The sequence below is a fragment of the Archocentrus centrarchus genome, chromosome 8, assembly GCF_007364275.1.
Source record: "Archocentrus centrarchus isolate MPI-CPG fArcCen1 chromosome 8, fArcCen1, whole genome shotgun sequence".
Taxonomy (NCBI): Eukaryota; Metazoa; Chordata; class Actinopteri; order Cichliformes; family Cichlidae; genus Archocentrus; species Archocentrus centrarchus.
The window spans coordinates 1,806,087-1,827,816 of record NC_044353.1 but is presented as its reverse complement, the minus strand read 5'-3'; the positions used below and the strand labels follow the sequence as shown (position 1 = coordinate 1,827,816).

Here is a 21,730-nt window from a genome sequence, read left to right as displayed (position 1 = left end):
CCAGTTTGTCAGGTTGGGACTGTGTTTCTGTCCAGGCTCCTTTTCATACTTCATACAGCAGACTTCAAATATAATTCTGAGTCCTGCCACATCCACAAATACTCCGATTGATGCTGCCATTGCGGCGTGTATCAGGAATGGGCAGGAATATTTTGTTAGGCAGCATCAGAAACAAGGATGCAGGGAGCCTGAGCCCACAACTGAGTGGAGCTCTGCAGCCAGATGTGTACAGCTGTTTCACTGAGGGACATCTGGCAGCAACATCAGCATGTTTTATATTTGTTCATATTCTGCAATATGCAGGTTACTCAATCGACTATGAAATTATTTTTCCTTTTTCTCAGGGATGATCATCGTTATGATGCTTTAACAGGTATGTGATGCTGTACAGCAGATTATTGGGACAGGAGAGCAAAGACGTCTTTAAATCCTCCAGTTTTAAAGGTTTATTCAGTGTGAAACTGCAGCCGCGCACAAAGCAGTCAGTGGTGTGTGAGATTCTTTGTGTGTGGCTGCTGAGTTCTACCTGCACTGGTTGTTGAATTTATGCACGAGGAATGATTCCTGCACCTGTGAAATTAAATCATTTACTCCGATTGTGTTTTTTTTCTCACATGTGAATTTTGACATGAATATAACTCCATATGGATCCACTCGCTAATCCAAAAAAACAATATGGCAGCGGCCAAAATACCATAATTGTTTTTATTTTTGTTTGTATAAAAGGAGAAAATGTGTTCACAGGTGGCCCTTAAAAAATCATTTCCAATAAACTGAAGCAAATATTACAACAGAAAATGTGACACACCAACATGTATCAGCACATGTTGCATCCTGAGAGGACTCTTCATTGGAAATGAATCGTCTTGTGTAATCACACAAAGTCATTTCTCTGCAGGGATCAACAGTTTGTGGCAGCTCTCCACGGCTCAGGTGAACTCCTGCTGACGGGTTCTCAGCACAAACTAGAAACAACACGAAGCACCAAAGTGAGAAATGACAGAATATGCTGGATATACCAGTGATGAAGGAACCACGTCTGCTTTAGGAAGGGTCAGAGGTCAAATCCAGGAGCATTTGTGTCTTACTAAAAGTGATAAATGCTTTAATAATGAGCTAAGTTGATGCAGAATAATCCCTGTGAGGTAAATAAGCTCCTGCCTGCTCTAAATGCTATTTCCAGCAGTTTTCTCCTTTTATCATTTTAGATTTCTTTGTACAGCTGCAGCAGACCCACAAAATGAAACTACTGAACACAACAGGCTGTTTTTGGTTTTTGGGATCAAATCTGACTCTGAGCTCTTTCTTCTGGATAATCTGAGCTAACACTAGCACCTCTGCTAATGCAGATAAATGCTGGCATGTAGCTAAAAGCTAGGCTAATTCTACATTGTTTTTACACAGAGCTCTGCTAGCAGACAACTAGACATTTCTACAATGTTTAATCAATGTTTCTGATTTCACAATTTCAGTATTGATCAGTTATAACGTCCTGTTTTCTGCAGTACATACTTGTGTGTCTGCTCACAGTCTGATTACTGTAATCACAGCATTTGGACACATTTAACAGCTTCTTCAGAAGCATGAAGCGAGCACAGTCACGTACAGCAGCCCGAGGTCTCAGAGTCACCCTGTCCTGCTTCTGCTTACTTCCTGTCATGTAGCTCCTGTTACCTGTGGTGGATGTTCGTATGAAAGATAGACAAAGTTTCTAATAATGAGTTCAGTGTGTGTGCAGTAATCCCTGTGAGTCTATAGTGCCTCCAAGAGATGTTACTTTCTTCACAAACACTTTGACTAGTTTAAAGTTGTTTTCATAGCTGGAGAGACAGACAAATATTCTCACTCACATTAACATCTATGTGCAATTTAGAATTTAACCCATACCTGCAGGTCTTTAGACTGTGAGGGGAAACACGGGGAGAACATGCAAAGTCCTCTTAGTAAGGTCCGGACTTAGCTGTGTGGCAGCAGTGCTAACCACCATGCCACCATGCTGCCAGGTTTCCAGTTTTGTTGGTCTTGTTTTGCTTTGTATGTCTGTTAACGGTAGATTGATGTAATTACAGCATTTTGGCTCATTAAACACATTTCTCTGGAAGACGGGCGAGCCCGAGCACAGAAACAGTCCCATTAAACTCTGGCTCTGCTCACATTACACTTATTTATATATTAGATGAGCTCAGGCTGAAACCTGCAGAGATTAAAGTTTGCAAAGACAGGATGAAGCTTGTTAGTGGCTGTGATGAAAATCTGCTCTGACTGCAGTGAGGAAGATGATGGAGCGCTGCTGCTGCTGCAGCGGTACTTTGCCATATGAGTTCAATTCATTCTCTGACCTCACTCATCACTTAATTTGATCATATGTCACATCAAATTTTCCCATAGAAACGAATTGAAACATCATTAATCTGTTCCTGCAGATTAAGGTACCGCTGCACCTGGTTGTCGATGGCCCTGCAGCACAGTCTGAGGACAGTTCATTGCTGCAACATTATTCACATGATGAAACAGCAGAGAGCGACATCACACACTTCCTGTCAATCAGGGATTTATGAGGGTTAATAAAAAACCTCATGTCATCATTTAATGTCATAGATTTGAGTGATAATAATTCATAACTGAGTTGCTCAGAAAACACATCCAGAGCCTTCAGATCAGCAGCTCGAGGCTCGAAATGATCCTAGCAGGAAATCTGCTTTCCTTGATCGGCCTTTTCATTTAAAGCTATTTGGGAATGAAACGAGCTTCCTGACTCTGTGGAAAATAACCGTGTAAATGTCCATCCTGTGGTTATAAGTTGAATCTATGTTGTTACCAGTTATGTACAATAGAGGGTGCTGAGCTAATGAGCTGTGCCTTCAATACAACCGAAAAACAAGAGTTAGGGAGTTTCCTATACTCGAGGCTGGAATATGGCAGATGAGAGGAAGAGGCAGATGCTCTTCATCTTTGTGAATTGGACCTGGTAGCGCACATTTATCCGAAAGCCGCTCAAGGAGGACTCATAGCAGCACAGCAGGAACTTTAGCTTGATCGCCTTGCAGCCCTTGATGAAAAAATCTAGAATAGAATTTAAAAGTGCTTTTAAAGCTGCACTGAAGCTGTGAAGCAACATGACCTCTGACCCCTGTGAGCCACATTATTGAATAATGTTCCTTCTGTAAACACAGGTTACTGTGAGGCGTATCAAAGAGCCAGCGAGATAACAGGAATCGAAACCAGGCAGCTGATTGGTCAGTCTGGCAGTGGCTGAAAAAACAAACATAAGTCCACGGCGTCCTTGACTGAACTCAATCATTAAACAGGCCGAGTGCGGCTCACTCTGCAGCTGCAGTGTTTACTTTATTACACCAGAGGACATAAAGTCATCCACAGGGTCAGATCATATTTCAGATTAGAGGCTGATTCACAGTGAAACGAAGCTAAACTGTGAGCACAGATTCAGCTAGGAGTTCATCCAGAACGACCTAAAGCTGTTACACAGAAACCTTCCTGCTGTGGACGATCAGACTGGACCTCTGCATCAGAGAGCAGCAGCATCACTGCAGCAGACACACACCAGGATGCTCTCTGTGTCACACACACACAAAGGTGTGCCGTCAGGATCTGGTGTAAATCCTCAGTCAGTGAGAGCCCACCGGGCAGGGCAGCGAGACAGACTCCAACCATCAACCTCACCCGAATCATCAGGTTACCGACACAAAGGTTTGGAGGGGCCCAGGCCAGGCTGTTTCTTCCTGCAGTAATCAGACATATCAGACAGGAATGAGTGACAGAATAGTTTCAAATGGAGAGAAATGCACCAAAGTAACCACACAGCAAACGCTGCCCTCTGCTGCTCACAGGAGGAACCACAGCCTGCAGCTTCAGAGGGGCTGACAGCCCTGAAGGTCAAACACTGCTGGACTCAGACTGGAGTCACACTGTCAGCGGGTCTGAGGCTGGATTCAGGATTCACGGATTCATCAAGGATTCAGGCCTGTTTAATGTGGCGGCTCCTCAGCCTCCATCAGTCACACTTTAATAACATCACTAACAGTAACATTAACAGTAATCACACTGGGTGACTTCATATTGTACAATCACTTTAGGGCTGCATAAAACAATTATTTTAGTAATCGAGTATTCTATCGATTATTCCAGCGATTAATCGAGTAATCGGATAAGAAATACTTTTTTTATTAACAGTTTATCTGCATATTTTAACTTCCATACTGCAGTTTCTCGCCATGTGAACAAACAGCGGTGTGAATGGAGCAGCTACAAGTTCTCTTTCTTCACCTTAACACTTGCTGATCAGGTGCTTGATGAAGGACCTCCAGCTGTTTCACAGATTTAATGGTGGTTACTAAAAGAAAAAGCTGCTGTTTTGGTACGCTGGAAAAACGTTTCCTTTTTCACTACTTGAGCTCACCATCACAGCTTCGCCTCTTTGCGCTTGCGCAGTTAAAACCGCTGCCTGCTATGAGTGTTTTGAAAAACTAGTGGCTGCGGGAGCCATGGCGCATGTGTGAGTAATGGTGTAATGCTTGTATTCACAAGCATTCTCGAAAATACGTTTCTACTGCAGGTCTATATTTAGTCACTAATAAGGGATTAAAGTATAAAAATATTTTGAAGGAGCCCTCCCGGTCCTGGGGGGCGGGCCTTTCCGGTACCGAACCGTCACTAGTGCCAATGGCCCGCGCTCGCTAGCAAACCAGTTCTGGTAGCTACAGCTGAAGTAAAGACAAAATAGCAGCTGAAATTCTCAGCGAGCACAACACACACAGACACACAGAGAGCAGTGGAGGCGTGGAAATGCATGTCAGTGACAGTTGCCACCCGTCCCGTAAAGTACGGAACACGCATGTTACGGAGCCGTATTCCACGGAGTCCCGTAACATATGGGGTTCTGTATTTTACGAGACAGGTGGCAACTCTAGTGATGATCCACTCTGTGTTAAATGAAATCCATCGCAGCGACGGAGCGCTTTTTAGAATGTGTGCTTGTGTATACGTGAGTGATTCACACTCCAGTCCAGTAGGTGGCGGTAATGGTAATGCAGTTCTATGTTGGTTTTGCCAGCCCCCAATAAACCCACAAAAAACGTCAGCACTAATGCTGCCTAATGCTAGTGAGGAGCGCCGCTTACACCGAGACAGCTGAGCGCTGCAGAGTTTAAACGAAGCATCGACACAGTAAATTTGTGTCGATAAATTTTTAGAATCGATTTAATCGAGTTAATCGATGAATCGTTGCAGCCCTAAATCACTTTTAATTTTATTTAATAATTATATAATTGTGTTTATTAACTTCAGTAGTTCCTGTGATAAAATCATAACTGTATGAATTATGTGTAGTATTGTTTAATGTCACAGGTAATAAGAATGATAAAGCCTTGATAAATAAAAATCCTGAGAGCCTCTGTGATCCAGGACCTTCAAGGGTTTTCAAAAGCTCTCCAGGACCTTGATGTTAAGCAGAACATGAGAACAGCAGTGAGGTTTCTCCAGCTCGCAGCTAGAAGCTGCTCTCACTGATAAAATATGATGATATTAAAAAGTTATTTGGACCTTGAAGGAGTCGCAGAAGAAGATGATCCTGGTATCAAGTGGAGGTAAAAGGAGACCTTTCATCTGCTCTGACATGTTCCCATCAGCAACCTATCCCACCAGCTGATATTAGCCCTCAAAGTTTACCCAGAATGCACTTTGTGAAGTTTCCTGCAGCAAATCATCAGAAACAGATCAAACATCAGGGTACGATGCTGGTTTCTCTTCCTCTACGTCACAATCAGTTCTTATTATGACTGCAGATCATAATAAGTCACTTCTGTCAGTTTGGAAGTTGTCTTAGAAAAACTGAACTTTAACCTTTAACCTTTGTCTGTCAAACGTTTAAAAACCCAGACAGACCAGCAGGTGAGTTTATCCTGTGGCCACCAGAGGGCAGAAGCTCAGCAAACAGCTTACAATCCTTAACAGGAGGGCTCAGTGCTGGGGAGGAGCTGGATAACCAGAGAGGAGGGGGTCATCAGACTCAGCAGAGGAGCACGCTCAGTCAGTCTGGGCAGCAAGGACTGGATCAGGGTCAGAAGATGAGCTGGTGCAAATGAAAAGCCAGAGGAGACTTCCTCAGGTTAAAGAGTTTAAAGTTTGCAGAGACAGGAAGAAGCTTGTTAGTGTGTGATGAAAATCTGCACTGACTTCTCACTGTCACTGAAGTGAAGAAGAAGAGTGCAGCTGTCTGCTGGCTGTCCAGCACGCACTGAAGCAGTGAAATGAATTTGAGAAAATAAATAAAATCTAATACATCCAGCTGTTCATGGACATGAGGACAGGTCCAGCAGCAGCGTGCTTTACACCACTGCATCAACGCTCTGCATTGAGCTTGGTGATGTAAAGCTGGATGCAGCTGCATGCAAACCCATCCATGAAGCTCTCACTGTTCCTGAGCTGATCTGAAGGTCAATGAAGGTGGAGGTCTGCAGTGATTGACTCTGCAGAAAGTTGGTGACCTCTGTGCACTATGACCCTCAGCATCCTCTGACCCCACTCTGTGATTTTACGTGACCTACCACTTCATGGCTGAGCTGCTGTCGTTGCCAATCACTTCCACCGCCCCAAAACTCTGGTTTGTTTCAGCTCTGGAGCAGGTAATCCAGTTTCTGTGTAAACACTGGTGATGCTGAGATGAAGCTTTCATTCATTTGGTGAAGCTTCACGGTGCTTCCTTTGCTCTACGGCGCCATCAAGTGGACAGTAAATGTAAAACAGGCAGTGATTATAACCACACCGTGCCTTTGGTGTGTGAACCTTTAAACAGAATAAATGTTGTGATAAATGTGCTGATAAATAAATCCTGAACTTCTTAATATGACGGGGTCAAAGGGGAAACAGGTTGGGGAGAGGGCTGTAATATGAATGTAACTGTTTTACTTGGTTTGTAACTGTGCTCGTGTCACGCACACATTTTATTTATTCATTTGATTTAATATAATTGTGTTTATTAACTCCCGAATAAACTCTCTTCAAAAGCCAAAGCTGTAACAATACACAGAATAAAACACATAAACACAGAACTGCACAAGTTTAAAAAATACCAGAACTCAGCAGCATACAATAGTTTCTACTCATGTTCACTGGTAAATGCAGGTGTTAACGAGGTAAGGGATTCTGGTTAGGGTGATACAGCAGACAAGGTTGCGGAGTCGGTCAGGACACAGGAATGAAGACAGGATGTGACGTATTTGCCGGCAGGTCAGATGACTGCGGTGATTTATTATACACTCATGCTGTCACATAGTCCTGAAATAATAATAAATCACATTGTCACCATCTCCATAATGAAGGTATTCACACAAGTAGAAAAAATATACGAGTCTTCCTTCACATGTGCAGAAATAATAGCTTAAATAAACAACAGAAAGGCTAGTAGGTTAACTGTGTCATAGCTCCCTCTACTGGCTAGACCGGGTACTAACAACAGCACATGGCTGTTCTCCAGCGGAAGTAACGCTAATTAACGACCCAATCTAATGGCGAGCTACAGCTGTTAGCTCACTGGACGTTCAAACACTTCTAACATCAGCATTCACATTATATTCGTACACAAAGTCAAACAACAGACCTCCGAGCGGCGGCAACACGGCAGCGATGCTAGTGTGTTTATTACGTGCACCTAGCTATCTATAGACTTTATGAACGATACTCACTTCGTTGCAGCCACTTAACACTCGGAGGCCACAATAAAAACACTCTCCAACAAAACAACCGTGTTTCAGGCAAATATACTTAAGTCCCCACAAGTGTGTAAACGTGAAAAAGGCTGCAGCTTGTGGCTGTGCAGCTCACTGCTCTCCTGGAGGCCACGCACCTTCAATAAGAGCCTTTGATACACAGTGGGAGTTTCTACGGTTTGAATAGGGAAAATGTTGCTCTATGATCACTATGGGGATGAACCCTTCCTGTTCCACATGGCTGCACACCAGAGCACAGAGCAGCTCCATGAAGACATGGATGAGCCAGTTTGACTGGCCTGCACAGAGTCCTGACCCTCAGCCTGATGGAACACCTTGGGATGGATTAGAGCGGAGACTGTGAGCCAGGCCTTCTCTCCAACATCAGTGTCTGACCTCACAGACGTGCTTCTGGAAGAACGGTCAGAAATTCCATAAACACTCCTAAACCTGTGGAAAGACTTCCCAGAAGAGCTGAAGCTGTTATAGCTGCAGAGGATGGCCCACATCATATTAGACCCTCTGGGTTAAGGATGGATGTTACTCAGGTTCATGTTTGCTGTATTTCTGTAAATGTTAGAAATCAGCTGAGTTGAGTGAAAATATGTGAATGTTCTTTAAAAAAGAAAATGAGGAACATATTTAAATAATGAGCAAATTCTCATGAATAGAAAGAAAACACATGAATAATGTTGCAGCACCTGCTTCATTCCTGTCATCATTAGGAGGGAATTTAACTCTCACCTCTGCAGGTCACTGAATGCTGCCCTCTGCTGCTCACAGGAGGAAACAGCCTCCAGCTTCAGCCTGCTGACAGCCCTGAAGGTGAAACAGTCGAACCCAGCAGGTGTGACCGGACATGAGGCTGGATTCAAGGATTCAGGACTGTTAATGTCTCCATCAGTCACACTGCTAATAACATCACTAACAGTAACGGCCCTTTCACACTCTCATTCACACCTATGGGCAATTTAGAGTAGCAATTAACCGAACCCCAGTAAGTGCATGTCTTTGGACTGTGGGAGGAAACCCACGCAAGCACGGGGAGAACATGCACACTCCACACAGAGAGGAGGGGCCTGGGCAAGGTGGAATCGAACCCTGACCTTCCAGATGTTTTTCTGTGAGGCAGCAGTGCTAACCACTGCACCACAGTGCCGCCCACTTTAATAACCATCACTGATAAATGGAGCATTAACAGTTAATTAAAAATGCGTGAATTCATATTTTACAACCATCTTTAATAATCAGTGATATTTCCAGGACCTTCAAGGGTTTTAAAAACCTCTTCAGGACCTTTGATGTGACTCAAACTGTTAAGCATCAACCTGTGAACATCAGTGAAGTTTCTCCATTTTCACTGCTACAGGTGATGATGTTAAATGATTCCGACTCAGAGGAACTCTTTGCTACAACATGCAAAGTTTACCCAGAATGCACTTTGTTGGAGTTTCCTGCAGTGACTCATCAGCTCAAACATCCAGCTTCAGTTCAGAGCCTCCGACTGCTGCCGTGTTCGTCGCTTCCTGCTGTTCTGAGGAACCTTTAAAGTGTTGTGGAGCAGTTTATGGTGATGGTCCTCCGTCCAACATCCTCCGTCTTCAGACTGATTTTCATCATCTGGATGCTGTGGTTGCCCGCAGCGTCGACCCGCCCAGCTCGGATCGGTCGGCATCAAAGTGTTGGAGCTGAATGTCGGCGCAGCTCAGGCTCCATCTGTGCAGCAGCACTTCGATCGACCAGTCGGCACTGAAACACACAAAGAAGCAGCTGTGAGCTTCGGTTTCTGTGCTGCAGCTTTGTGGTTGGAACAGAGACCAAATCATGAACTCTTTAAGTTATTTAGTTTTATGGACAAATGATTTCAAACTAGAGTTTAAAGCACAGACCCCCCCCCCCCCCCCCCCCCCCCCCCCCCCCCCCCCCCCCCCCCCCCCCCCCCCCCCCCCCCCCCCCCCCCCCCCCCCCCCCCCCCCCCCCCCCCCCCCCCCCCCCCCCCCCCCACCCCCCCCCCCCCCCCCCCCCCCCCCCCCCCCCCCCCCCCCCCCCCCCCCCCCCCCCCCCCCCCCCCCCCCCCCCCCCCCCCCCCCCCCCCCCCCCCCCCCCGTCAGCACATATTAAATAAATAAACTGATATAAATAAATAAAGAAGCTCTAAAGCTGCTTTTTACCTGATTTCACAGTAAATGATTCAAGTCTGATTCACTTATTAAAATAATTAACTGATGACTGTTAAAAAGGACTTTATTGTATAATCATAAGAGTGTATGTGCTAATGTTTGTGGTGTTTCCACCGTGCAGGATTCTCCTGGAGTCTGACGTCTGCTGCAGATTATTATGGATTAAATTATATTGGGTGCTGTGACGGTCCTCTCAGGGTTCTTTGTGGCACCGCATCACATTTCAGAAGGAATTTCTTAGAATAGAACCTGAACAAAACAATCAATTCAATTTTAAAATCTCACTTTCAGGCCTGTTTTTGGTCCTGATTGAAATTTCTGAGTCGGTCTCTGCGGGGCCCAAATACGTAAGCAGAAGTCCCCTCTGACCCCTACGACCTAACCTGACCTCCACCTCTCGAGAAATGTGACTACACGTCAGGCTGATGCAGTCGGCAGGACTGTGATTGATTACTGTGTGGGGTTCAGAGGGCATTTTTGGTTGTGTACGCAGGTCCCACAAAGACCCAATGCAGAGGCATAACTCAGGACTTCCAGCTCATCGCTGCAGTGATGAACTAACGTGGATCATTGATGGAAGTAAAGCTGTTTAAGGAGAATCATCCTGAACACACAAACACAAAGAAAGGCTGCTGTGATAATCAGAGCTGTGACGGTCTGAAGTGAGGGAGCGGCCGGTTCAGATGATTCAGCTGCAAACAGAGAAGCGCAGCAGTCGTACCTTCGAACCTGGTACGTCGTCCAGAACTCGGCTTTGGGGCTTTTTCTCAGCAGGAAAACGACCGTCACCAGGACGTCTTCGAAATCTGCAACAGACACAAACTCATGAAGTTTGTACAGTTCAGGTATTTTTCCATCCTCTGCATCAGTGAGTCAGCAGGAATCACAGCAGAGCAGAGCACTGCTACAGAAGCTGAGACAGTAACAGACCACTCTATCATCAGCTGTTCAACGGTTCTCACCAAATATGTGACAGGCAACAAAAACAATATCTGGACTAAAAAAATGAAAACAATATTGTTGCCTTAAAAACTGACAGAAATGAAATAAAATACCAAAACGCCTTCAGTGAGTTCACTTGAGGAGCAGCAGCGTCTGCATCGCTCATGTTTCACTCTCACTCTGATTTCTAACGAGCTCTGAGAGGAAAACGTGTTCGAACCTTCGGGATCGTAGAAAACGTCTGAGCCCAGGATGACGTCCAGCTCGGGGAGCAAGACGAGGTCCGGGGAGACCTCCCCCCAGCTGAGACCCACCACCGCCACGCCGCGGAGCGCATTGGCTTCACAGCTGCGCCTGCAGTTCTCCAGACACGACGGTTTGTCGGCGGCGTCCGAGAGGATCACGTCGGCTCCACACCGCGCCGCCACTACACCTGGCAGACTCACACCTGCGCTGAGCTGAAACAGCATTCACACAACAGCTGAGCTCAAAGTCCCCTTTAGGCAACAACAGCTGATGAGCACAGGCCGGTCTTTCCATCCAGACCAGCTCAGGATTAAAAAACAGGACCTCAGTGTAGCTTTGATGCAACTAAGAGTCTAAATTTGTTATTTAGGACCTAAAGCGCCTCTGCTCGACTGTCTTCATTCAAATGTTACATTTAGAAGGTTTTCTTATCAAAATAACCCCTAAAATGGTTCAGATGGAACAATATGTCTGGATTTTTATTCATGTTTTTGTTTGTTTGCTCTTCATTTATACTGTTTGTAGTAAAAAAAAAAAAAAAACTCTTCCTCCTACCAAGCAGGTTTACAGTTTTGAAGCCTCCACTGCTCACAGTTTGCACATTAAGAACCCAAAAGTGACAGCTGCAGATTCACAGGCAGATCTCTGACAGGTGCTCCTGCTCACCTCCAGCACCTTCTTCCCTCTCAGCTCCTCTCTGTGCATCCACACATACTGAGCCAGAACCACCGCACACGGCCACACATACATGCCGTACTGCGGGTCGAGGACCTGCACAGGACGACAAAAAAACAAACAAAATCAAAACATCACATGGTAATCTGTATTTTTATTTGTCACATACACATACATGCAGTGAAACTCAGTCTCTGCATTTAACCCATCACACATGCAGCATGTAGCACACAGCACAGCATGTGGAGCAGGGGCAGCTAGAGAGCGCCCGGGGAGCAACCTGGGGGGGGTCCAAGGATTCACAGTGATAACCTTCTCCTCTAGGCCACCGCTCCTTACCTGTTACACTTGGACATCTTGTTGAGTGAAAATAAGTTGAGAAAATGAACTGATCAAACAGCACTGTGAGGTATCAGCGCGTCCGCTTTCTTACAGCAGCTTTATATCATTTATGTACCCACAATTTATCTAAATAAAGCACAGCTCAACAGCGTGCTGTTATCTTAGGTCAAATTTTACTTAAACAAAAATATGTCTTTATGCCGAATTGAACCGAAGACTTTAAAATACGAGATCCAGTCTCGACCCGTTGTTTAATGAGGTATATAAACCATTTACACACAATTGACTTAAATAATCATTTCCTCGACTGCACATCAGCGAATAATTTAAAGGTTTAACTCAGTTTCTCACACTGGGTACATGAGCAGCTGCTACACAGCAAGTATAACATCGGATTTATGAGGTTAAACAGACCTCAGGGATGGAGACGCGGAGCGACTCCTGCGCGTTTTTCTTGTCTTCAAACGTGAAAATTTTGTAAGCTGTGTTAGGCGTTCCGTTTCCACTGTGGGCCATTCTGTGAGCATGCGTACTTTTAACTTATATAATTACATCCAGCTGCCACCGGTTCAGCTCTTTATTTTTATGTATAAAACTCATATTAACGGATTTTACTGACATCCATGCTAACCATGCCACAGATAGCCGCCACATTGATAACTACTTCCGCGCCGATCAAAACACAAAGGAGGGCGTTAAAAGAGCCAATAAAAATCACGGGCGGGAAGGGTCGCTCGTCTTTCCAACTAATCAGCGTTTGCCTTTTTCGGGTCTCTCTAGCCAATAAACTATCAATCCTTCCAGAGGGGCGGAGTCTAATTACGTAATCAGTTGCAAAAGCATTGTATCATCCAGCTAGGCTGTTAGCTATTTAACAAACTTTACCCACCCGGCGGGTGTTAAAAGTGCGGCCGTAGTCACTGACTCACACCGGAGGGCCCGTTTACCACAAACCCGATTCGTGGCTCTGTTGTCTTGTCAGATAAACGCGGGGAGGGTGTGAGCGCAGCGCAGTTAGCCGGGTCTGCGCGCAGGCTGGTGGATGTGTTTGTGCGCTATCACCGGTTTAGCGCGACAGCTAGCGGGGCAGAGATAAACGCGCCGGGCGGAGGAATGAACCACAAGAGCAAGAAGAGGATTAAAGAGGCGAAACGCAGCGCCAGGCCCGAGCTGAAGGACTCGCTGGATTGGATAAAACACGGCTACTATGAGACCTTCGACCTATCGCACCGCACAGTGAAGGTAACTGTGGAGGCTAAGCTAACGGTGGCTAACAGCGGAGTGCTGCCCGTCACGTACACAATGTGGGGGGCGCGTGCTGCTGATACCTCTGCGCCTTCATCACTCACACACACACCCAGGCCTCAGTCATACCTGAGAGCAAGCATGACACACACACACACACACACACACAGAAACTGAGAGCATAAATGTGGACGAACGGGAAAAGCACTGCGCACTAACCTGCTGCAGTCATTATGAGTTTCATACCTGTGTATTCTGTTGGTAGACTGTGTCATTACAAAGTGATTCACAACAAATCGATGAGTCAAAGTAAATCAATAAATGATCAGAACTTCATTCATGAAGCACGTGTGAACGAAATCCAGTGTAATTCTGATAGTTCAGATATTTCGAGGCCTCTGCGGCCAGAAACAGTAAAATATGAAGCACAATAAAACGAGCCTGATGTGAAATGAGGAATAACTCTTTATTTAATGGCTCAGCTACAGCTGCTGTTATCAACGCTGGTTGATAATTAATAAAGTTGTAATTTATTGTCACCGTTGGCAGGAAGGGTTTGGATTTATTGAATACTTGAAACAGGTCTGAAAAGCAGCTGTGATGGAGTGTAAACAGCTGGCAGACTGCAAACCACAGCCTGTGAGGGTCAGACCTGCATTACTAAGGAGCTGTTAAACCTGCACCACACACCTGCACACACGCCTCCATTTCCTGTCTCAGTTATGGCTGTGAAACGAGCTTTTTACCAGTTAGGAAACACTGCATCATCAAACACTGATTTGCTGTGTTTCAGGACAATGTAGAGCGCGTGGACACCCTCCGTCTGACCCCCGAAGAGTTCATCGAACGCTTCGAGCGGCCCTACAAGCCCGTCGTGCTCCTCAACTGCCAGGAGAGCTGGCCGGCGCGGGAAAAATGGACGCTGGAGCGCTTAAAACGCAAATATCGCAACCAGAAGTTCAAGTGTGGGGAGGACAATGACGGCTACTCGGTGAAGATGAAGATGAAGTACTACGTGGAGTACCTGGAGTCCACCCGCGACGACAGCCCGCTCTACATCTTCGACAGCAGCTACGGTGAACACGCCAAGAGGCGGAAGCTGCTGGAGGACTACGAGATCCCCGTCTTCTTCAGGGACGACCTGTTCCAGTTTGCAGGAGAGAAGCGCAGGCCGCCCTACAGGTGAGAGGCTTACCTCCTCACTTATTATCCAATCAGCAGCACTTGCTCTTCATTTGATCAGCTGATGTCCACTGAAGCTGTCGTTATTTGAGCCGTTAAGATTATTTTTATTACTTTGTTTTTTTATTATTTATTTGCCTTTTGGCTCTTCAAATACAGAAAATACTTCCTGGGATTAATCCCAGGATCTGTCAGCTGATAATGACCCTGCTGACTAAACCTTGAAGCTGTGGCTGAGTAGTCCATGTTTTCCTCCTCTTGAACTTCCTGAAGTGATCCTGAAGTACCTGCAGCCACAATCAGAGCTGTTCCTATAGCAACAGAGGATGCACTCCAGATCAGTTCCTCTTTTGATATTTTGTCGTCTGAAGCACGTTTGCAGCGACACCTGCAGTTGAGTTTGTTCTTGTTTGCTCCATATTCATCTTAAAATAAAAGTCTAACCTTTATAATGAGCTGATATATTTTGATAATTTCCATGAAACAGCACAGAGAGAACTGATGACATCAGCAGCAGTCAGAGCGCTCTGATTTACTGAGCACCCAAACGTGTCTTTACATAAGTCCTAAAATCTCCACCACACCTTTCCTTGACCTCATGATATTTTTCACTGAGTGAAGGTGATTAAGAAAAGCCAGGATGTGCCTTCCTGCATCTAGCAAGCGTCCAGGTCTGAGAAGCACCTTTAACCTGCGTTCTCTCTAAGGTCCAGCAGGAGGCGACTCCTTCGGTTGTTAAAACAAAAGATCTGATTGTGTAGAGGTCCATGAGAAAATTCACTTGGGAAACTATGGTCCTGTTAGTCTAAAAGGACCAGAAAGCAGGGGAAGATTTCAGGTGGACCAGTGAGGAGCTGATGTGGTCCTTCAGGTTCTCTGCGTCTGATTTCAGTCACGTTTTTTTTCCTCTTCCACAGATGGTTTGTGATGGGCCCGGCCCGCTCCGGCACCGGCATCCACATCGACCCGCTGGGCACCAGCGCCTGGAACGCTCTGGTCCAGGGACACAAGCGGTGGTGTCTGTTCCCCACCAACACGCCGCGGGAGCTCATCAAAGTGACAAGAGAGGACGGCGGCAACCAGCAGGACGAGGCGATCACCTGGTTCAGCGTGGTTTATCCCCGCACGCAGCAGCCCACCTGGCCCGCAGAGTTCAGACCGCTGGAGATCCTGCAGAGACCCGGGGAGACGGTGTTCGTGCCCGGTCAGTGAGGACGCGTCACGCTAATGGCTTGTGTCAGATTAGGGTCTTTCACACAAAAACTTGATAAAACAGTAAATTTACAGAAAGCTGAATCAGTCCTGCAAAGTTTAAAAGGTGGATGAAGCTTCTGGCTCAAAAAGGTCAAACCAATGTGGAAGTTCTTTCTTCTTCATGTGTTCTTTTTATAATGGCTGCCAGCGGGGTGATAGAAGCGACCCTCTGCCCTGACCTCTGCAGACACTTTCCTGATGACTTTATGGGCTCAGTCTCTCCTTTCAAATCTTATTTACTAAAACAAATTAAGTCCATTTTGTAAATTTTTGGTCATACTGTGTTTTAGAAAGGAGGCATACTGATTGGCTAACAGCCTGTCAATCACAAGCTGTTAGCCAATCAGCATGTAGCTCATCACAAAAAGTTTCAAAACACAAAGATGGCGATGGTGAAAATGCTCAGGCTTCAAAACCAATGGGTGATGTCACAGGAGCTGCTTCCATCTTTTGTATACAGTCTGTGGTCATGTGTGTTAAAAACGTGCAGAATTTTTCCCACATGAACCTTGAAGAAAAGTCACAAACACCCAGCGATAACATCTGAGAAAAAATCAGGTGCTCTGTGAAGGTGTTGGAGCTGCAGGTAAAGCTGAATGAAACGTCTCAGCTGCAGGGTTCTGCTCAGTAAAACGCTCTCTGGGGTCTGGACCGGATCCTCTGGGATTCTCCACAGCGTGTAGTCTGTCGGTGGCTGCAGGGTGCTGAGCAGTGTTTACAGTGGAGGAAAGTGGTCCCCTGTGCTCAGTGTAATGCCCGCTGACCCAGACGTGACCCGACAGTGGCGCCGACCTTTCAGCGCTGACCTACATTCACCTAAAGCCGGTCAAGCTGTTGGTGATGAGGGTGGATTAAACCCTCAGCTGCTTCTTGGGCACCGCTCCAGGATTTAGACCCCACCTGACGACAGCACAGGCAAAACAAACCAAGTGGAGGCGTCGTCTGTCGGTGCCCACATCACCCGAAACGCTTGTCTCCAGTAGTGGGATCGACCGTCACCTGACCAAACGTGCAAAAGCCAAAGGCCCTCAGTTTACTGCTGTGCAGGACTGAGACGAGCTGGGAGCTCAGATCGAGTGCAGTGTGTTTCCAGTGTGTCATTTTATTTTCAAACTCACTGCAGACCGGCGCCACCTTCATTTAGGACACAAGCGATCCGTCCCAGCGTCAGTGCTGTCCTTATAAATGAAAGATGTAATAAAATCTGGACTGTGTTTTGGAGAACAAGCAACTATCTTTTTAGTCTGATTTGCGGCTTTTGGTCTTTTTGTTTCGAGTGTTGAACCAGTTTCGTGTCCTCTGCAGGCGGATGGTGGCACGTGGTCCTCAACCTGGACACGACGATAGCCATCACTCAGAACTTTGCCAGCTCCGTCAACTTCCCCATCGTGTGGCACAAAACGGTTCGAGGACGACCCAAACTCTCCAGGAAGTGGTACCGGTAAGGACTGGGCAGGAGGGCGTCGTTAAGCTTTAATTAGCTGTTTGTGTTTTAAAGCTGGGCTTGAATATAAACGTCCTGCACGCTGCGTTAACGCCGGCTTCGCTGTCCTCTCAGCATCCTGAAGCAGGAGCGGCCCGACCTGGCGGCGCTGGCAGACAAAGTGGACCTGCAGGAGTCCACGGGCATCGCGTCGGACAGCTCCAGTGACTCTTCATCATCGTCATCCTCCAGCTCCTCCGACTCTGACTCTGACGTATGTGCTGACACTCACACACTGAGCACACTTCCTGTGATCGATGTATGGATGAAGGTGCAGATGCGGAGATGGCGAGACAGGTGTAAAAAGAAACAGATACAGTATTGTACAAAAGTCTTGAGCCTCATTTCTTCTTATTGTGCTGGACGTGTTTCAAACGTGCCTCCGTCCGTGGACGCGAGTGAAATTACCATAATAACCACGTTAGCTGCGAAGCGCAATTTCTCAGCTTTCAGAAACCAGCTTACAGCTGTTTGGATTTTTACACCAACACAGTGATTCCCAGTTTTCTGCTGTCAGACTGAGTTACCTTTGGCTTTTTCACAGGTTCAACTAAAGAAATGGAACAAGCGTGTTTTTGTGACAGGCTGTCTCACAGCACTGGTTCATCCCTGAGTTAGGAGCCTTTTCATGCTTGAATGATTCATAGGTCAGAGTTCAGAGGCTTAATGAGCAAAAACATTCTTGGAAACTTTGAAAGAGCTTCAGAAAGCTGGAGAAGTGCTTTAAAAACTTTAAAAAAAATACAAGTCAGGCTGTTTGGAAACAATACACAGAAATGAGGTGTGGCTTAAGACTTTTTGCACAGTGTTGTAGACGTACATATAGAGAGATCTCAGACTGGGCTAAAATATATTTAGGTTTAGAAGTATGTAATACTCTACCCCAGCAGCAGGGGGCGGTAGTGCACTTACACGCCACTCATAGCTGGAGGCAGAACTTCACTCCATTCACAGCACTGCCAAACGTGCAGGGTCACGTCTGAGCAGGCCTCCTGCAGGGTCTGTTTAAACTGAGGTGAACGCTGAAATGAGATCCGGCTCCTGGCTGCAGGATATGGTGATCACACAGGTGCAATCCCGGCTTATATTAATCCCAGCTGTCACATGACACCTGAGCCAGCACTGAGGTTATTACTGATGAAGTAAAATGAAACTAAACTAAAATGTGAGGAGGTTTAAATTTGTCCCTGAAAAATAAGCTGAATTTTATAATAAGTCGAACGAATGAAACAAACAGTAAAGACTAAAGTGAAACACACCAACTTCCTCTGGAAACAAATAAAAACAGTAACCAGGTGTGACACCTGTGTAACCTGTCTGAGCATGTGCGCTCTGTGTCTCCCCCTGCAGGCCGGGTCGGGCTCTGAGGGTGACGCCATGACTCACCGCAGGAAGAAGAGACGCACGTGCGGGATGGCGGCCAACGGTGACACGAGCAGCCAGGACGACTGCGCCAGCAAGGAGAGGAGCTCGTCACGGTGACCTCCACCCTACGGCTCCAGCTGCTGCTAGTTTAGATGGAGTGAAGCCCTGAAGGAGGAGGAGGAGGAGACCTGCCACCACTGTGCTTTTCTCTGTAGCTTCTGTAAGGGCGAGGGGGGGTGAGCTGGAGTTTTATCCAGCTGGACGGGTTTTCTGAGCTGCTCGGTGATGAACGGGGGGGGGGGGGGGGGGGGGGGGGGGGTTCCGGGCTCATTGGCACATTCGGGCGTCACAGTTTGAGCAGGGCAGGATTTCAGCGTCACGTCAGCTTTTCCACCGTTTCGCTCATTTGCATAAACTTGAGGTCCACCATGATTCCAGCAGCGTCCAGAGTGACTCAGCACTCGAGCAGTCACCCGTCTTAAAGGAAGTCCCATTCAGCGGCTGCGTGGATTAATTCCCTACTGGAATATTTTTGTAATAGAAAGTTTCTCGGACAGCACCCTGTGATGTGTTTGAGGCTGTGGGAGAGAAAAACGCTGTCCGTGATCGTCACTGCTGTGATCGGGCGGAGGCGTCCCATCAGGCTGATGAATAAATCTGTGCCTCTTAGCTTCCTCTTTGGACATTTCTCATAAAAATCTTTCAAATATTCATCCGCCTCCTGCTCCGAGTCAGCATTTAAGTTTGAAAATTCCTGATGACCAGTTGGTACGAACGCAGCCTCAGACAAACTGACTCCCCTTTATAAAAAATGTAATAATCAGCTGCCTCTCCAGTGAGCTCCTCAGTCCTGGTCTGCAGTTTTAGTCTTTGAACTGTAGGCGTCACCTGCTGCAGGTTCTGGTTCGAGTCGCCTTTTTACTCTGAGGACCTCCAGAGAAGAAGAACTACCAGCTGCAGTCCAGGATGGAGGAGGCGGAGTCCAAGTGTGGAGTGAGCTCCTCTCTGGAGAAGCAGCTGAAAGATCTCAAAAACCGTCACACCAGCAGCCTGACCACCGAGTCAGGAAGTGCCTGGCTGGATAGCAGTGATTCAGATTTCAAAATAAGAGCGCAGGGATTGTCTGTTTAAAATAAATAAATAACGGTTATCTACAGCTAATTTAATATAGAAGGCGGTTCAGTGTTGGTTCTTGGATGTTGTGATTTCACCTGCTGCTGTCTGGCTGCACCTCTCTGTGACAGGAAGTATATAAAGTCTCCGTCTCCTGATGTTCTCAGGACGTTGGTTCAGTAAATGTGTGTCAGTAAAATGACATTTAATGGTTCGACAGAAGCTGCTGAGGTGTGCTGCGTTTGTTTCCTGTTTAAATCCGTTAATCAGTCTTCATACGGCTCTTAATTAAACTATATTTGTACAGACAGTGTTAAACTTTCCCCTCTCCCTTTTAGAGGAGTGATGGGACGTGTCCACAGGAGCGTTCCTGCAGACCTATCAGACAGCTCGTTAATCAGCTCCGCCTTTGTCTCGTTACCGCCTGTGTTGCACGAGCTGCTGAGAAAGTCGACGTGTTAACCCGGGTTGATGTTCTTGCTCAGCGTTCTGTTTCCTGTAACCTGCAGACGTGTGGCTGTGAGCCAGGTGGCGCCGTCTGACCCGGGTCCAGATCCTTTCTGGGTAAAACTCCACCTGCACTCACTCACCTGAAGCTGGGGTTAGGGAAGAGTCACTTTAATGTCACCGCAGCGCCTTTAATGTGCCAGATGTTGACTTCCTGCCTTCTGCCTGTGATTTCCTGTTTGAATCAAAGGGGCTGATGATGTTAAAGTGGGAACAGGCGACCTCGGTGGCTTCAGGCGTGTGAGGGACGACCGCGTTTCTGCTTTGTGCCAAATGAAGAGACGAACTGCTGCGAGGGGCCGGGTTCAGACTGAGGCGGCGTGTGGGAGGAGCTTCAGTATTAATTCTCGCTCTGCTTCATGTTGAGTAACAGCCGAGACTTCAGTCACTTTAATGACTCTTAAGCCTGCTAATTACAGCGACAAGAAGAACAACCTTCAGCTTGTTTGTTTTTGTCGCTCGGGTGACAAAGACGTCGTGTTTGGGTATCAGCACTTCTTCATGCTGTTCCTAACAAGCAGCAGACGCCTCAGGTTCAAATCACATTTTAACCCCCAAAAAGGGCTCATTCGGGCTGTTCCTGAGTCTGTTTAAAGGGACGCTTCACCCCAAAACTCTAATATTTTCTATTCTTGTCTCCACTGTTTTTAATAAAGAGGCGTCTGTCTTTGTGACTGAGAAATACAGCAGAACCTGCTGAAGCAGTTACTTAAAATGCTGCTGTGAGCAGTTTGATGTAGGAGCTGTTTTTTCTCTCGTCTGACTCCATCACTGCAGAATAAATCATCCTCCACCCATGACGGCGGATGAAGACAGAGAGAAAATAGCTCCTCGTCCTGTTTGCAGCACAGTTTGTGGACGGTTCATTTTTCTGAGCTGTGCACAGATCTGACAGCAGGCCGTCCTTCGCTCTGTTTGCTCGCCACGTCTCAGTCGCAGGTTCGCTTTGTACCTGGGCAGGTGTCAGGTGTGCTGTGACCTTGGGACACACACACACACACACACACACTCTCTGCAGTGCCAAACTGGGAAACTCTCACTAATTATGCAAAGAGCACCGCAGTGAAAATCTGTACCTTTGATTATTTTAGGGTGAACTGTCCCTTTAGTAACAGAGGCAGGAACACAAATCAAGAAGTTTAAACGGAATCAAACCTGAAAATGAAACCTGAAGGATTCACATTTACTTTGAACCATTCAGCTGAAACTGTTTTTATTGTTTTTTAAACAAAGCCAGATGTTTTCTGAAGAACCAGTGAAAATGTTTAAAATCCAAATTATCTTCCTGTCTTCAAACATGGTTAAAAGCTCCGATCTGGGAATGAAGCGTTTGTGAATCGGAGTGCTCTCGGATCGCTGGCCGTACCTGTCCGTGTGCTTCCTGCTAACCCGTCGCTTTAAAGTGCCTGTGCTGCGACTCGCTGTAGGGGGCGCTGTTTGTCCGTTCTTAAAGGCACGCTGCTGCTCTGAGA

At 46.5% G+C, this 21,730-nt stretch overlaps 2 protein-coding genes across 2 annotated transcripts; one reads left to right on the top strand and one right to left on the bottom strand.

The window, feature by feature from the left end:
• Window positions 1-8,944: 8,944 nt before the first annotated feature.
• On the bottom strand, window positions 8,945-12,883 carry LOC115784489 (methyltransferase-like protein 23). The gene is given in 6 exon segments (XM_030735727.1): window positions 8,945-9,364; window positions 9,367-9,473; window positions 10,626-10,710; window positions 11,067-11,304; window positions 11,759-11,863; window positions 12,524-12,883. Coding segments are annotated over 6 exon segments (732 nt in total). The 5' UTR covers window positions 12,626-12,883; the 3' UTR covers window positions 8,945-9,269.
• A 78-nt stretch (window positions 12,884-12,961) lies between these two features.
• jmjd6 (jumonji domain containing 6, arginine demethylase and lysine hydroxylase) lies at window positions 12,962-18,906 on the top strand. Its single transcript, XM_030735726.1, has 6 exons — window positions 12,962-13,351; window positions 14,148-14,536; window positions 15,454-15,740; window positions 17,096-17,231; window positions 17,349-17,487; window positions 18,624-18,906. Exons 1-6 carry the CDS (start codon window positions 13,223-13,225, stop codon window positions 18,753-18,755), a joined length of 1,212 nt encoding a protein of 403 aa, XP_030591586.1. The 5' UTR covers window positions 12,962-13,222; the 3' UTR covers window positions 18,756-18,906.
• Window positions 18,907-21,730: the final 2,824 nt, after the last annotated feature.